Source organism: Micrasema longulum, unplaced genomic scaffold (genome assembly GCF_059751315.1).
Source record: "Micrasema longulum isolate JH-2025_06_02 unplaced genomic scaffold, ASM5975131v1 h1tg001457l, whole genome shotgun sequence".
Taxonomy (NCBI): Eukaryota; Metazoa; Arthropoda; class Insecta; order Trichoptera; family Brachycentridae; genus Micrasema; species Micrasema longulum.
In genome coordinates, this window is record NW_028278643.1 from 107,297 (window position 1) to 124,153 (window position 16,857).

The 16,857-nt window shown below is 31.1% G+C and overlaps 1 protein-coding gene across 4 annotated transcripts in view; it reads left to right on the top strand.

Annotated features, from left to right (window-relative positions):
• The window catches only part of LOC148275334 (putative inorganic phosphate cotransporter), a 66,924-nt gene that overhangs the window by 35,571 nt on the left and 14,496 nt on the right, over positions 1-16,857 (top strand). For all 4 annotated transcript variants that reach the window (XM_088235836.1, XM_088235838.1, XM_088235835.1 and 1 more), the window contains exons 3-5: positions 13,164-13,300; positions 14,591-14,770; positions 14,863-15,001. In XM_088235836.1, coding sequence (XP_088091962.1) covers positions 13,164-13,300; positions 14,591-14,770; positions 14,863-15,001 — 456 coding nt within the window. The remainder of the gene's footprint in view (positions 1-13,163; positions 13,301-14,590; positions 14,771-14,862; positions 15,002-16,857) is intronic.

The window sequence follows — 16,857 nt, forward strand, 5'->3', positions numbered from 1 at the left end:
AAATTGATCGGAACCAGCATGAACACGATCACAATACTAGAGAAAATAACAAAATTAGACTTCCACTTAGGAAAAAGGCAAAGTCACAAAATTCAATTTTATTTAAAGCCATTAAAAAGTATTACGAAATGGAAAAAAATATTTATGAAGAAAAAAATATATCAAAATTTTAAAAAATGGTCAAGACATATGTGATAAACAATTTATAAATTAAATATATTTGCAATGTTATTATTAGAACACACATAACAATATGTATGATATGTGTGCCCTATTTTAAGATTTAAATAAATAAAAAATAAAAAAATAATGCAAGTATGTCATTTTGTTGCGTTGATCTGTGTACCATAGCATACGCGTCCCCTTGGTACATATCGATGTATCTACCCAAAACTTGAAAGTAGTGGGTCGGTAGTGTATCTTCGTAATCAGTGGGGAGAATTTATCTTCAACGATGCCGTCATGATGAAAGGGGTATGACGTCCTTAACTTCCAGTTTTAATCGTGGCCCAGAGTTATGGAAGGGGGTGTATTACAAGAGATCGCTTATGCCCTGTGATTTGAGGACAAATACAGTGCCCTGTGCAATTTAGAGCTGATTAAAAAATACGACGATGATAAATATATTGAAAAATATAATATTAATATTATAATAGTATAATTTAAATAATTTATGATAAACCAAAATCTTAAGTCTGGTCATGCCAAAAGCAGACAAAACAGAAAGGCATGTATGACAAGATGTATGAGGGTGGAAGAAACTAGGAATGTATGCCAGGATAGACGTGTGTGGTGGTCCATTCTCTATGCCTACCCCTACGGGGAAATGGCGTGATGGTAGTAGTTGTAGTAGTAGAAGATAAGTTTTTTAGATTTGAGATTTAATGCAGATTATTTAATCTGCATCTTTTAAATACTCGATTGTTTATTCGGTGCTCCTGTTTTTATTTATTATTTATCCTAGATTATTCTTCAACAAATACCTCTTAATTAACAAATTACAATGAAGAAGGAAAACATTTACAAGAAGGAAAAGTTCTCACACGTAAACTTGTAAATAATGATATACTTTTTTATTATATAAATAAAACACGAGTGATACTTTAATCCACAAATTTGGAATATCCAGTGACCGGTTTCATCGCTTTCGCGACATCTTCGAGACTGGTATATTTATTAAAAAGTTAAATGTATTTATACAGAACAGAGGTAAGGATACATAATTCAAAGTTATATGTAAGTAAATTAAATAAAGTTATTTTTATCTTAAGGATCATTATCGACAAATTTTCTATAGGTTAACAAATGAATGGATATAATGTTATTTTAATGAGTTTAAGTATTTTATTTTATTGTTGGTGTCCCATCCTTCGTGAGTGTGGTTTTGTAATGATTTCTGAAAAACAAGGGGTAAGAAGTCATTAGTAAAATTATATTACAATGGGTAAAGTAATGGAGAATGCACATGTGTTATCTGTTCATTAAGTAATTCTACGTCGGGTTTATTTTTTATATCGGGATATTCCAAATTTGTGGATTAAAGTATCACTCGTGTTTTATTTATATAATAAATTACAATGAACTTCCATCAAGAATTTTCACTTACAAACTTAAAAGTTTTTAATGATATACTATTATTAATATTTAAAGCATTACCTTTGTGGTCAAACATTTTATTAAATGGTCAAACATTAACTTACGGTAGCAGCACATTATTTTTTTACATAACAAAAAAATTTAAACAAACAAACCATTTACAAACCTACAATACATCACATACAAATAATATAATCTCTAGATCCTCAACACAAAGACAACTTAAACAAATACCACTTTTGGACAAAGGGATTTTGAGTATTATTTAATTCAAATCTTTAACCTACTTCCACTATCTATTAAAACAATTAGTTACGAGAAAACGCTCAAAAAGGCTATAAAAAAATTAACAGTGGAGGTAGGTAGAAGTTAAATGAATTATCTCATTCGCCCAAACCAATTAACTGCTTCACAAGCATATAGCTTATGTTAGGTTTTTTTTTCATTATGCGTTTTGTAATTGAAATAATAAAGATGTACATAAATAAATTATAAACATAAATACGTAGTGTTTAAAACTGTCTGAACATTTTGTTAATTATCTATGTTTATTAAGTTAGTCTTCTTTGTTTATTCTCAAATATAAAAATAATGATAAAAGTGAATTGTTAAGTGTCCTCGTCACGGGTAACCCCAGTAAAGATACATTATTATTAATTATAGTTTGTATGAGAAAAAATATAAATAAATAAATATTACAAACAAAGCTTTAATAATCATTCTGAAAAAAAAACCAAAACGCTAGTATAAATTAAATGTTAAATGAATTTAATTTACTAAATTTAAGCCAATAATATATTTTAATACGATGAAATATGTGTAAATTATTATTTATTCAAAAACAAAAAGAATTTCGGAAAAAAATGATCAAAGCCAACATGATCACATGATCCAGTTGACCAGAGAAAAGGTAAAAATCAGACTCGCTCACTCGAAAAAACTTCTCGCTCTGATTATAATAATATTGACTAATTCAGAGTCATTTTTAGATATGGGAACATTTTTGTAAGTCAGTATATTAAAATAAAATATTTACTCAATACGAAAAATCCATTTTAATCATTATGTCATTGAATATTGTCGAAAAAACAATTGGTTCTTGATGAAGTCTTAAAAACATAAAAATATCTGTCTTCATTGCCGTAATCCGACTTTTATTATTGACCTCAAATTGTATGTAGCAATTATGAGACTAAAAAGTTATGTAAATTGTTGAATAAGACACTTTAAGATTTATATGATTGTTTAAATTATAATGATGTTTTGTATTTTAAATTTTGTTTTATTCATTATCCTTGACAGTTTAAAAATGCCTAGATAATTAAAATCCAATTATAAAGTGAACATGCATTTAAGCCAGAGTATTATCAAATAGAGTGAGTGGGGCTTAAAAAGACAAGTACATAAATCGTGCACATTGCCGGTAACAACATACGGACTAGAAATTATGTTTGTAACGCAAAAAAGTAGCCAGAAATTAAAATGCAGTCAACGATCCATGAAAAAATAAATGCTCGGTGTATGTCTAAGAGACAAAATAAGAAATGAAGAAATAAGGCGCCGAACCGGAGTCGTGGATATCATGGATCGTGCAGTGAAATTGAAATGGAAGGGGGCAGGACACTAGGCGAGGCAAAATGATGGATAAAGTGTAGACCATGAGCAAACAAAGAAGTGTTGGAAGGCCACGGATCAGATGGGTCGATGACATCGCCTCTATTGTCGGTAAAACATGGATGATGAAAGCGGGTGATAGAAAGAAATGGAGACGTTTGGAAGAGGCCTTTATCCAGCAGTGGAGAGATTAAGGCTGAAGAAGAATATAATTAACAAATAACAGTAGACATGGAGAATGTTCTAGAGAAGGAAATATGGAAGTCTGGGATTACAGGGCTTACGACCAATGACAATTGGCTGGTTTAAGAAGGTTTTTCCACACCACCTAACGTACACTATTTTGTCTTAGTTTTAACATCCATGTTTCTTTATTTTTTTTAATGTTTTATTCACATTTAAGTACATTTTTTTATTAACATCACCATATTTATTAAAACGAAAAATCCCACACAGGCATTCGTGCGCGGATATACCTAATCTAGAAAACATCTACTAGTCCAGACTGGGTTCAACCACCTCAACCTGCAGAAAAGGGACAGCAAAACGTCGATTTCGTCCATTTCAATTAGGCAAAATAAGACCGACGAGCAGCTGTCTGTTTCATAAAGTATCGGGGTGGCATTTTCGTGTGAAATAGAATTTTTTTTTCTGGCATCGCATTTCCTTTTAAGTCATTATTGTGTTTGTGCCGCCTATATTTACGTGTAAAAATAAAATGTTCAATGCCAATGATAATTTGAAATTAAGCTGTTATTTTTTGTCACAATGAGTTTCACTCGGTAAACGTTTTATTTGTTTGTTGAAATTCACATTTTCACACCATCAATTTACTAAGTACAGGATGGCATCCAAAAAGTACCTTGGCAAACAAATTATTATTCAATGTCAATATCATTGAGATATTATATAAAGAGATAACACTCCATACAAATCCGAGCTAAAAAGTCGTCTCCAAAGGAAAGGAATGATCAGCGGAGGGAGCATGTATCGTCACGTCATATTTCGTCGACAAGCAAAACAAGTAGTACAGTAAAAATCATGGGTTTACATCGGTCTTCTGTAAGTTCTATTCAGTATGTCGCTCCCTTCCGCATACGCGTTACCTTTGTTTATCGTTTCACTATACGCCCGACCAACTGAGCAGGACATTGACAGGATATAGCTGGTACCATATTAATAAAATGTTTATTTACATTAAAATGGCTATTTTAAACAAGTATTTTGTCACTTTCGTCTGCTTATACGGGGCGCATTGCTATCTTCATTATTTAACCTCGTTACTCTAGAGTCTAGCCGTCTGGAAATATCATGCATTTAGCCATCGTGACATCGGAATGTAAAAGCGTGCAAATAATTAATCTGTATTTTCACTCAACTATTGTGAAGATAATTTTGACAACTAAACAAGTGACTTCAAATATATAAATGATAAAGATTTGGATTATTTTTGCGCTGGCATCTGTTAATTGATTAAACCATTAAAAAAAAATATTTGTGATATCTCAGCGTATACAATTTTGTTGAAATCAAATAAACTTAAATATAAATTTTAAGCAACATTAATTTTAAATTATTTCTATTATTTTAAAAAAACTTATGGATAACGACCCATTTTTATAATATTATCCCCCAAAGCTTAACAAATATACGGATATTGATAGTAATTTCTGTAATGGATAACTTATAATAGCGTATCCGAGATCCAAATGAACCTTAAAATCGATCAACTTAGACCCGTAGGTTTCATAAATCGAAGCCCGTAGGGCCGATAACATGATGCCGAATTTTCTGGCATGTAAAAATCGGCGTCAACTAACTGTTGCTTGCTGGTAGTACAGTAATATCCTAAGAGAGTCAAAGCATTGCGATCGTTTTATCTTGCAATTCAGACGATAACAAACAATTGATTGCTACTTTCTTGCCCTAATTCCGACTATCAGTAGGAATTTTTAAAAACGTAAGTAATTTGTTCTCATTAATTGTGGCACGTGTTTTTTTATTAATTTTTAAAAACGTAAGTAATTTGTTCTCATTAATTGTGGCACGTGTTTTTTTATTTAGTGATAATATTCAGTGAAGTGAAATTTTAATACTTTTTTAATACCAGTATCCGGACGGATAAGTTACATTACATAATTCTGTGTGTGTAATAGAAGCAGAATTATGAACGAATTTTATCGACTCAATGGCTTCTCTAAGTAAAAACCTTTAACTCTTAAAATACTGCGGTAAATAATTTCTTTGCGCGCGGTGATGTAACATCGTACAGACACGAGCCAAAGCCGGAGTATTCTAATTAAAAAATAAAACACACTGTTCAATAATAATTCCTTATCCATAATTTACAAAAACAAACATATAATTTAGTTCTGATATAGCAAAAAAAAAATCAAATACGCCAGTCATTTTACTTACGTGCAGTCCCGCTCACTGCCAATAACCGACTGAATCTCTTTCACACAAACACTGGCCACAGAACAGCGTTATGAACTTGTTTTGAATTCTCCATGCTCTCTGTTATTCAGATTTATTGATGTCTTGGCGGACGTTATTCTTCGCGTAGCAATGATAAATATTTTTTGTTATCAAATCCATCATAGCTATAAAATGTTTACTTTCCAAATCCGGTGTGAAAATGTCCATTGGAAGATTACAAATAATACAACTTCATCATTTGAAAAGTCAAGTCTTGTATTGTATGTAGACTAGTGTGACATCATAGCCAGACAAGAGTTAAAAGGAAATCGAGTGAAATAAGTCCACCTCAAAGAGTTGTGATTGGCGCATTTGCCTACCATGTTTGAGGTCTCGAGTTCGATTCAGTGTGACCACTCTTATACCGCCGGTGAAGGGGGTAGTGTCGATCGCAGATGGGAGGTCAGAGGCCTTTGATTACGACGCTTACCTCGAGCACGGGGTATCAGGTTCGACTTCAAGTGAGATCACAATAGCAATACGTATATATTTTAATCAGAAAACGAAAAATTTGTTCATCTGCATTCTGAACACCTTTATAAATAAAAATGATAGCTGATAAATACAAAGCACGTTTCTATGATAAACATATTTAACCCTTTTTCCATGATTTCGTTAATCTTCGAAATTTAATAAACGATAAAAATAAAAAAGCACTTTTTACTAATTTTAAATAAAGATAACCATCATCATCATCATTACCAATCGCCTCTCCTTACCTAATGGTGCATAGGGCGTTGCATTGGTACTCCAATTGCAGTGTGTCATTTTATTAGAAAATAAAATAATCGGTCTCCGCTTCGGGTGCCAGTCAGGGATTAAAACATATGAATAAATACTTGACTTCAACCATGTCAGGAATCAAACCCGAAATCTCTTACATTCTAGGCAAACGCGGTAACCACTTGACCACGAAGCGGACTAAAGAGAAATAGTTTCAAAATCCAGCAAAAGAAATAAATGGGTAGAAATTATAAGGAAATAATCTTATTGGGATGCAAAAAAAACGAATATTGTTTGCAAACAATCTTTTTTCATACACAAAAAAATAACATCCTTCCAATTTTCAAATTTCGACGAATGCAGCCGCCGCTGGTAACTATGAAAAAAACATTTACGCTTTTAACGTTTTTTTCTACTTATCAAATTGAAAATAAGAATATAAATATGCCTATGATAATATGCTTTTAATATGCTCATGACAAAGATCTACATTTCACTGAAAACTGCACGTAAATCGGTTCATTAGTTATTCAGTTTATCGGGGATACACAAACGAACGATGCCTTTTATATATATAGATAGATACATTACAAATTAAAACATCAGTAATGCAAAAAAACTTTTTTCCATTAGCCATAATTTGGGCATACGTCTCACTCCTATATTTAACTCCCAATTCTTAATAATGTTTGGTAACATTTTAGTTGAGGAAATATGGATATTTAAACATAGACAGGAAACTGAACAATATACTGTTTGGAAAGCATTGTAAAATGAGGACATTAGTCCTGTGAATGCCTGATTTGAACTAACATTACTTTCCAGATTATCGCCAAGCGTGCGTTTTTCATAATATTCAAACTCTCGCTGATAGACGAACCACGGCTGATATAGTGTTACTCACCAACATAATATCTGATAAAATAGATTCCCCCGAATCGGTTACCCGCATTCATCTTATGGTACCACAGAGACAAACGCGTTATACACAACTTTTCCACATACCTAAATGCAGAACAAATTCGTCAAAAAACGCTACGATTAACCGTTTTATGGATACGTAACAGGAAATTTAACGAAATAGATATATTTACCAAAAATATTAAATTTATCAAAACTGCCATAGGTAATAAATTGTCTTTGTCCGCATCCTCCTCTCCGTTGCTCTCTATCCCTGAACAAATATAAGTTTTATAGTGAGAAGATCTATTAATATAATTATGTATCCCCGTACTGCGGGCCAACTGTTTGTGACACCTGATTTTTATAATCCGAATCATTTCTATTAAACTTATATGCTATTCTTATTTGTATATTATGTAGGTGCAAATAATATGCATTTGTGTGCTCGTTTTGAATCAACGTTCGCGTATTGTCCAACCTTATTTTATTGTTGTCATAATTTCGTATTTACTGCATTTTGTGGTTACCTACTGTATTGTATAGGACTCGTCGCACATTATTCATTCGATGTGTATCAGTTAAATTTTAAAATAAAATGCTTTTTTTTTTCAGAATACGGTTTTGAAATTTAAAATACTTAAAAAAAAAAAAAATACAATTTATATCATTTCGTCATTTGAATTTTAACAAAAAGGTTTCTTACTTTTTACTATGCTTTTTATTGTACCATTTTTAATAAAATTTACAAGTTTTAAACAATTATATTTTTCATACTTACGCACCCACAAACACGCACCCTCTCCCTCATTCATTCCCACACGCTCATGTATCCTCTCCCTCATTCATTCACGCATATACACATTCACATACACATGAATACAAACGTCACACAAATACAATTACTAAACTTATTTTCTTATTTATTATGTGTCATTATATTTACAGTGGATTTTTTTAATTGGCTTTAGTATTGTTAAGATTTTTCTAATTATTTTGTTTATGTAATAGCTGCAAAAATCCCAAATAAAATAAAATAAATAAATAAATAAATTACTTTAAATTCAAACGTGCTCCAGTACTTTTTAAAAATTGTACTGGAACGTCTGTTTCTGTAAATGTCATATTAATGAAGAATAAATTATGGAGGAGCCATGTGGCCATGTGGCCATGCGGAGCGGTGCGGTGAAAAGGAACTAAGGAGACGGGTTTGGATCCCAGTAGAAAGTTACAAGAATCTCCTACCTTCCGGATCTATCTTGTTGGTGACTGGAGGCTGGAGATGGCTCTGGGACACTTCACCCTTCTCACTTAGTTTTGTGGTGGTTTTGCGATGTGCGGCAGCGGGGCGGTTACGCGGTGCGAAGCGGTTAACGGCGGCGAGGTAGACCACTCGGTGGTCAATTCTTAACTAAATTACTACTGGGCGGTGAGGGACATGGACGCGGGCGGGTGAGAATTAATTAAATGTGGATATAATAAAATATATATAAAAAAAACAAAAAATTATAAATGAAAATATATAGGTATTTAATATCGGGGCAACCAAATTACAATATTCATTGTATTTTAATTACAGTTAAATATTTCACAACAGAGATAAAGAACGTTTTAGAGACGAGAATATAGAAGTTAAGGCATTTACAGGGCTTATAATATGCCATTGGCTGGTTTATGTGGCCACTTTACACACCGCGTTAAATGCATTATTTTACGTATGTATGAACATCTATATTTCTTTCATTCTTTTATCTGTTGATGTTTATAAAACCTCAGAGCTGAAACTTTTATGAACGCGGGTGAGATTCATCTGACTGAATTGAACCTAGTTATACAGAAAACAGCCAGCCATAGAAAAGTGAAACTGAGATAATAGCCATTTTGTGAAAAGAGTGAATTATAAAATCTACACAAAAGTTTGAAAGTTTTTGACTTTGACAAACGATAAACAATGAATACATAAGTTTTTTATTTATCACAAACAAGAATTTTATTGCGTATTTGACCAGTTTAAAAGATTTTTAAAGTACTATGAGATTTTTTTAGTTTTGTGGGTGTTTTCTGCAAATTGATAAATGCCGTTTTTGTGATCGATACCTTTTCCAGAGGTGATTAGTACAGTTTTTTTTATATGAAAGCAGTCTGGCTGTTTTTAGCAGAATATAGAATCGACCTTACTGCACCCGATAACATCAATATCTTATTTTTCCAAAATTGTGGACTGGCTGCTTTCTGCATAACTACGTTCAATTATTTCACATATGTACTAGGCAACGCTTAAAAAATATTTGTAACTTTTTATACTTCTTCTTGGACCGGGTGGATCCATCAACAATGTTCAAAAATGTTCAAGGTTTAAAACCCCTAGGGAGCAGTTAACATAAACATATCACAACAGAGATAGAAAACCCCTTGTCTAAAAAAAAAAATGTCAAGCTCAATACATTGTTGAATTACAGTTTTTTATGCCGCAATGGGTTAAACATTCTGAAAATAATAAAGTTGTTGAATTCTAGTGCATACTTCAATACTTTTAACGATACCATTTTCTAAACAATTACACGTAATTAATAACTGATAATTTCTAGTTTTCTTTTGCTTCTGAAGTCGCAAAGTCATACATCGGGCTTAAAAAATACATTATGAAAATCGCGATGAAGATCCCAGCGCAAATAATAAACGTGAACATTTGTTAGTATTTACTTTATAATATTTTATTGATATTTTTTAATCCTTAAAATTAGTAGTTATGTTGTTTAATGTAAAAGTGTTATAACAAGGAGGTTTTAAGTTAAGAAAAGAACCAGGTTGTGGTCCCGTGGTAGCATTGTGGACTCACGAGCCAAAGGTCCAAAGTTCAAATCCCACTCTACCACAACTCGATATTCATGTTTCCAACACAAGTCAATTATTGGAACTCGAGTATTTCTCTTTCTCTTATTTTTTTTATTTTATAACTCTTGATTGTGATAATTCGTTTACTAAGTACAAAATAAAGCAAAATATCACTTATCACTTTTTTAAGAACGCCATGTCAAAACGATCGATGATCTTAGTATAAAACATTGTGTTCCAATATATAAATATTATATTACAGTGCGTTTGAATGTTTAATTCGCCCATGTTCATGTGTTATTGCCTGTCGGTGAACCAAGTAATAGTGTCAATGGGCTTACTAGAACATTTTATTTGAAAACGTTTCGTCCCGCAAACATAAGCAAATCGTCATCATCATCATTCCATTTCATTACCAGCCCCTGTGCGTCCTCCCAAGTAAGTTCGCGTCCCGTTGTGCTGACATTATCTGCTGACGAACAGTCAGCGGCGGACGTTCAGGACGTCGAGAACCTGATGCCCATTGTATTGCCTCTACTTGATGGCATTTGTCACCGGAGTTTGCTGGGTCCGATCTCTTAATACTTATTTCCTTACAAATTAAAAGTTGAACCATAATCAAAAGTGGTTTAATTTTTGAATGGACTGTATTTATGTATTAAGCTGCGCGGTTCTACATCTCAAACGTATGACTTTTTTTGAATGATAAAAATATGCAAAGCAATACAGGTCTCGCTGTTGCCTGCCCGTTGAATTAACAAGATAAGAAAAATTGATACGTATACAGTGATAAATCACGTCAATAAGGTTCAAATTGCTTTTAGTACAGACACACTATCTTCTGAATATAGAGCACTTGTGTAGAAATAATATTATAGATTTAATTTTTCTTTCATGTAAACAATAAATGTTGTAATAATGAAGGAGAATTGAGGTTAACACATCACAAAAATGTATCGTTTTCAACCATAGAACTATATTATTATGGGTAACTTAAATAGCACCATTTTCGTAGTAAAATACCTCAAGGGCGCTTCACAAAGTGATTAAAAAGACAACTTAAACAAATACAATCTGATACCACTTCGGACAAAGGGATTTTGAGTAGTATTAAATTAAAATATATAACCTACCTCCACTATCTGTTAAAACAATTAGTAACGAGAAAATGTTCAAAAAAGAGATATAAAAAATGGAGAGTGGAGCTACATAGAAATAAAATGCATTGTCTCATTCGCCCAAACCAATATTGAATCAACTGCTCCACAAATGTATAGCTTATGTTAGGTTTTTGTTATTTTATTGTACGTTTTATAATATTAATAAAATAGGTGTCCATCAATTAAATGTACACTGAAATACGTAGTGTTTAAAAGATTTTGTTATAATTAACAAACTCTTTTGATAGAGAGAGATAATTCTCTGTTTATTAAGTTAATGTTCTTCGTTTATTCTCAAATGTAAAAATTATAATAAAATTATATTGTTAGGTGTCTTAAGCACGGGTAACCCCACTGAGGTCACATCATTTTTATTATTAGTTATGGTTTATGATGAAAAAAAAAAGAAGTAACAAATAAAAATAAAGAAATAAATTTCACTTTAACTTTTTTAATTTGTAATTTAAGAAAAACGATTGACCTTTTTATCACATACTAAAAACGGTTTCAAAATAATACGGTCAAATAATTAAATTTAAATATTTTTTAAACATACAGTTAACAATGCGTAATAGTTGTATTTAAATAAATTAAATTATTAACTCTTATATTTATATACCTACATAAAGTTACACATTTATACAAAGTTCTTTGACTGTCTAACGACTCTAAAACCCGTTCTAAGACAGTCAAAATATAAAAAAACAGTAATGAATACATAGAAAAATAAGTAAAAAATAATTTTTAAAAAAAAATAATTAAAAACGTAGTAAAAAAACACCATAAACGTAGAAAAAAAAAGGTTAACTGACCACAAGTTAGGTTCCTACAATACTATTCCTTACAATACTATTCACCCTTCTCGGTCAATGTCGGCGTTACTGTTCTATACAATACTAGTATCAATAATATACAGCTATAAATATCGTAAATACATAACTCTTTGTACATAAATAACGACAATCACGTTGTTCATTTACGATGTGTGTTATTATATTTTTATTGAAATTTACAGTACATTTGTGTATTTTAAATTATGTCAATTATATTCAAGGCTCAGTGAATTTACTAAACCTAGTTGTTGCTATTGCCTTTAATTGAATTTGTGTTAATAAAAAATTATAAAAATACAAAATGAACTATAACGTTAACAAAAAAATCCCGCAATGGCATGACCTGGTATGAAAGATATAAAAATAAAAATAAAGAAATTATATTAAAATATATTATTAGTAGAATATATAATTAAATAATCAAATGACGAATTGACTTTTTTGGAACTATAATACGTATTTCTAGGTCTCAATCAAAGTATATAATTGTTTCCGTATCTTTATTGAGTTATTTCGGGTAAAACCTGATGTGAATTTTTTTTTAACTTTCCGTTAGTACATTATTCCTCGAAAATATGTACAATGATCCATACCATGTAAGTTTATCTCGAAAGTGTCAACATAATTGCTTTGGTTTTTAGATGGTACTAACCACACCAACCTTATATTACATTAAGTAATACATTTACATGTGGTCCTTTATACTGCATAATGAAGATATTTTAAAGATAAACTATTTTAAAGGATTTTTAGCAAACTCCTAAACTCAAAACACAGAAACGTAATTTCATTCCGCCATTCCAAAACAAAAAAAAGGTCAAGTCATTTCGATCGAAGACCTTAACAACTTGTGAACTTTTATGCTTCGTGTTTTTGTATTACTATCCTCCTCGTAAGCTGCAGTGTAAATAAATGAAAGCAAATACTGAAAGAAATACAAAAAATGAGATTTTCATACGTTCAACATGGCCTCCATCGAATATAACAATAATAGTAAAGATTAAATTTTTGTTTTTTTTTTCAGACAAGATCTTCGGCGTCCGGCATCTTCAGATGTTTCTCCTCTTTCTTGGTTTGGTTGTGGCCTATGGCATCCGAGTCAGTATGAGTGTGGGAATCGTGGCCATGACAGATGCCTCTGCATCTTCAGCTAATGTTACAGTAATAATTTATACTTTACTTTATTAACACACATGAAAACATTATAACTTCTATCATATTATATCACTCTGAGTTTTTACCAATTTATCCTATGAAGCAACTCTTGCCTCAAATCATGGCCTTCGGTTTTATATTGTATAACTACAGGGCTCCGATTACAATGAAAAGTTAACAAATTTATCATCGACTGTCTATAAAGAAAAACCGATATTTGTGTACGAAAATGAGTATATTTGCATAAACACTTAAAGTAGCTTAGCCGGTAACCCAAAATCAAACATGTTTAGAAGAAAAAATGGTATGCATATTCTGCTTTCCATACAGAAAACTTAAGTTTACTTTGTAGATAAAATTGAAGATATATTTTAGCTTCCCATTGTAATAGGGGCCCAGGTTTATAACGTGCTGTGAATCATAACTATAATAGAGTATTTTCGTAATATAAGAGTAAGTCAAGAATATCGTTTAAAATATAATGTATTTATTTACAGCAGATTTTTACGATTCTAATAATATAATTATCAATGTATTCAAAGCAAGTTTTCATTTATAATTTTCGAGTTTCATTTATAAATTTCAACCGCCAACTGCGCTCCTAATAAACATTGCGTACAAGTTTGGCGCGAATACGTCTTGCTTACCGCTTGTCCCACCGGACGCGAAACGTCTTGATTTCGGGTAATTAAAAATATTTTTATTTTAAACCTTTGTAGAAAATATATCCGACGTCACACGAAATAAAACCGTTACCATCGAAATATTTTGTTTATTTAAAAATAAAAAGAATAATAAAACGTGAGAAGACATTAGACCTCCTGGCCTCCTGTGGTGCAAAAAAAAGTTTGATTAAGAGACGCTTATTTTAAATACGAAAGTTCTGCGTCAATTATGACCAGCACCAGTTTTTTTTAATTTTTATAATGAAAAAAAAAAGCTTTCTTATTATTTACCCCAATCCTTCAATTTTGGTAGCCATTTTAAACGAGTTGTAAATAACTCACTATTAGAAAATGGAAATCAAGTTGGGGGTAGCGTGAGGTTCGAACCTCGGACTGATCCGTGAGTCCGCAACACTAGCCACGGGACCACAACCTTGGACATTTAGGAAATATTCATGAAATTTAAATATTTTGGTAATAATATTTTTTTTTTCTGATAGCCGAAAATAAATATCTTAGAAAATGCATATACGCTAAACCGCGGGGTTCAAGAGTTCATGACACTACCACAGGGACCGTCAGCCGTCTTAATTCTTTTTAAATACGAGTAAAATATATTTTTTTGTTTCAGACATTTCCCTGGCCAAGAAAAACTCAAGATTTGATTCTCAGCTCGTTCTTTTGGGGGTACATCGTATCGCAGATTCCTGCTGGTATTATTGCCGAACGGTATGGGGGTAAAATACCCATACTGGTTTCACTAACTGCCAACGGAGTTATCTGCCTACTCATTCCTGTACTCGCTGAATCTGTAGGTTCATAACTTTTAAAAATAATGGTAAGGTTTTTATTCTGCCATTCTCGTATCTTTATCTATACTTGTATTGTTTTTGTTGTTTTAAGGGTGGGTGGGGAGCCTTGTGCGCCTGCCGCGTATTGCAAGGACTTTTCCAAGGATTTTTCTACCCATCCTGCCACGCTTTGTTAGGCAAATGGGCGCCCCCCGCAGAAAGAGGACGATTAAGTACATATGTTTATGCAGGTAATTGACTTTTTTATTTATTTTATTGAATATTAACAGAGATATCTCTGGAGCGAAATATATTGTCAAAGGTTTGATTTTGAATTCAGTGATGTCTTGCCGGTAAAATGAATTTGCGAGTTAATTTGATCATATGTAGATCATTTTTTTTATTATCTAGTTAAGTGCTGGCGCGTTCGCAAAACTTACACAAACACATTTTTAATGTACGCAATGTTGATTTAAAATACTTTAATATTGAATTTAGTCAAATGTGCTAAGTTTTGAAAAATCTTTTTTAGATTAGAGAGTTGCGTATAAAAAAAAAACATCAGTTAAAAAAATGATATAAATTTATTTATTTTTAGTCAAGTACATTTTTTATCAAATATTTTATGTTCATTATAATAATAAGTAATACAGAGTAAATTATATGCAAAGTACAAGTTAAATTGGAATTATATATTCAAACACTTATTAACAAACAGTAAATCTCATTATTTTTACACTTAAAACTATATTAAATTTTAACCAAATATGCTAGGTATTTTTTTAAAAATATTTGTTGGATTAGAGGGTGGTGTATATGAAAAAAAAAACAAAGGGCTAAAAAAATTAAATAGATGTATTAATTTATTTTTACACGAGTAGAATTTTTCTTTAATATTTTATGTTCATCATATTATAATAAAAATTATTACAAAGAATGATTTTTAAAGTATGTTTAATATCTCATTAACATTACACAACTTTGTTTCAACAAAATAAACTTAAGTATTTGTTCGTAATAATATCACTTATTTTTCCTTTTGTTATGATTTTTTATTATTTTTTTTTATCAGAAGGTTTATTGAATAAATTTTATTTTTTTAATGCCACTTAACGGACAATGCTGGCACAACGACGTTATTTTATATGGATTCCCAATTTCAAAAAATGCCTTAGCTCATTTTTGTAGTTCTGAGATATTTCAAGTTTAAGCAATTATTTTGTTCTTGAAATGTTAAATGAAAGAATTTCGAAAAATTTAAAATACGAATTGCAAAGTTTTTTTTCTTTATTTTAAGATAAAAAATTACAAAATTAGATTAGTTTAGATACAAAATTATTACTTCTAAAAAAGTGGACTTTTTCTCAGGGAAAAAACTCTTGGACAAAGAGATTTTTACGACCTAGGGATTTTTCGAAATTGAAATAATATTTTTCAAATACGAAATTCGATATGGGTATTATTTATTGAAAAACTAATTAAGGAAATGTATAGTTTTTCAAAATACTCTACACGGCAGTGTTGCCAACTCAAAACCGAAAAAAATTTGACGTAGGCATTTTTTGAAATTGGGAATCCAAATGTATATTTACTTATAAATAAATATTTGCGTTCTTATAATCATTGACCTGAATATTTTTTTTTGCGGGCCATTTTCAATGTGTTGTAGATAACTCGGTATAAGAAAATGGGAATCAAGTTTGGGCAGAGTGGGATTTCAGTTTAGAACCCCTGATCTGTAAGTCCGCGATACTTGCCATGGAACCACAACCCTTTTAATTTAAAATGCAAATGTGAAATATTATAACAAAACAGTCCTCTTAGAAGCAGGTTACCCTAGCAAGTAAGACTCTTGAGCTAATTTTGTTTCAATAAAATTTTCAATGGTATATTAATTAAAACTTATGGTTTTTTGAATATGTCACTTCAAACAAATATACAAAGACTACATACTTTAGCTGATAAAAGATAATCTAGCATGCTTCAATAGCATTTAAATCATATAAAATCCTTAGTCGAGTGACACTGATTCAGAAGTTAAGTGATTTGTTTACTAAAAACATTTTCTTAAGCACTTAATTGTAATTTCAATATCTTTTAACAAAAG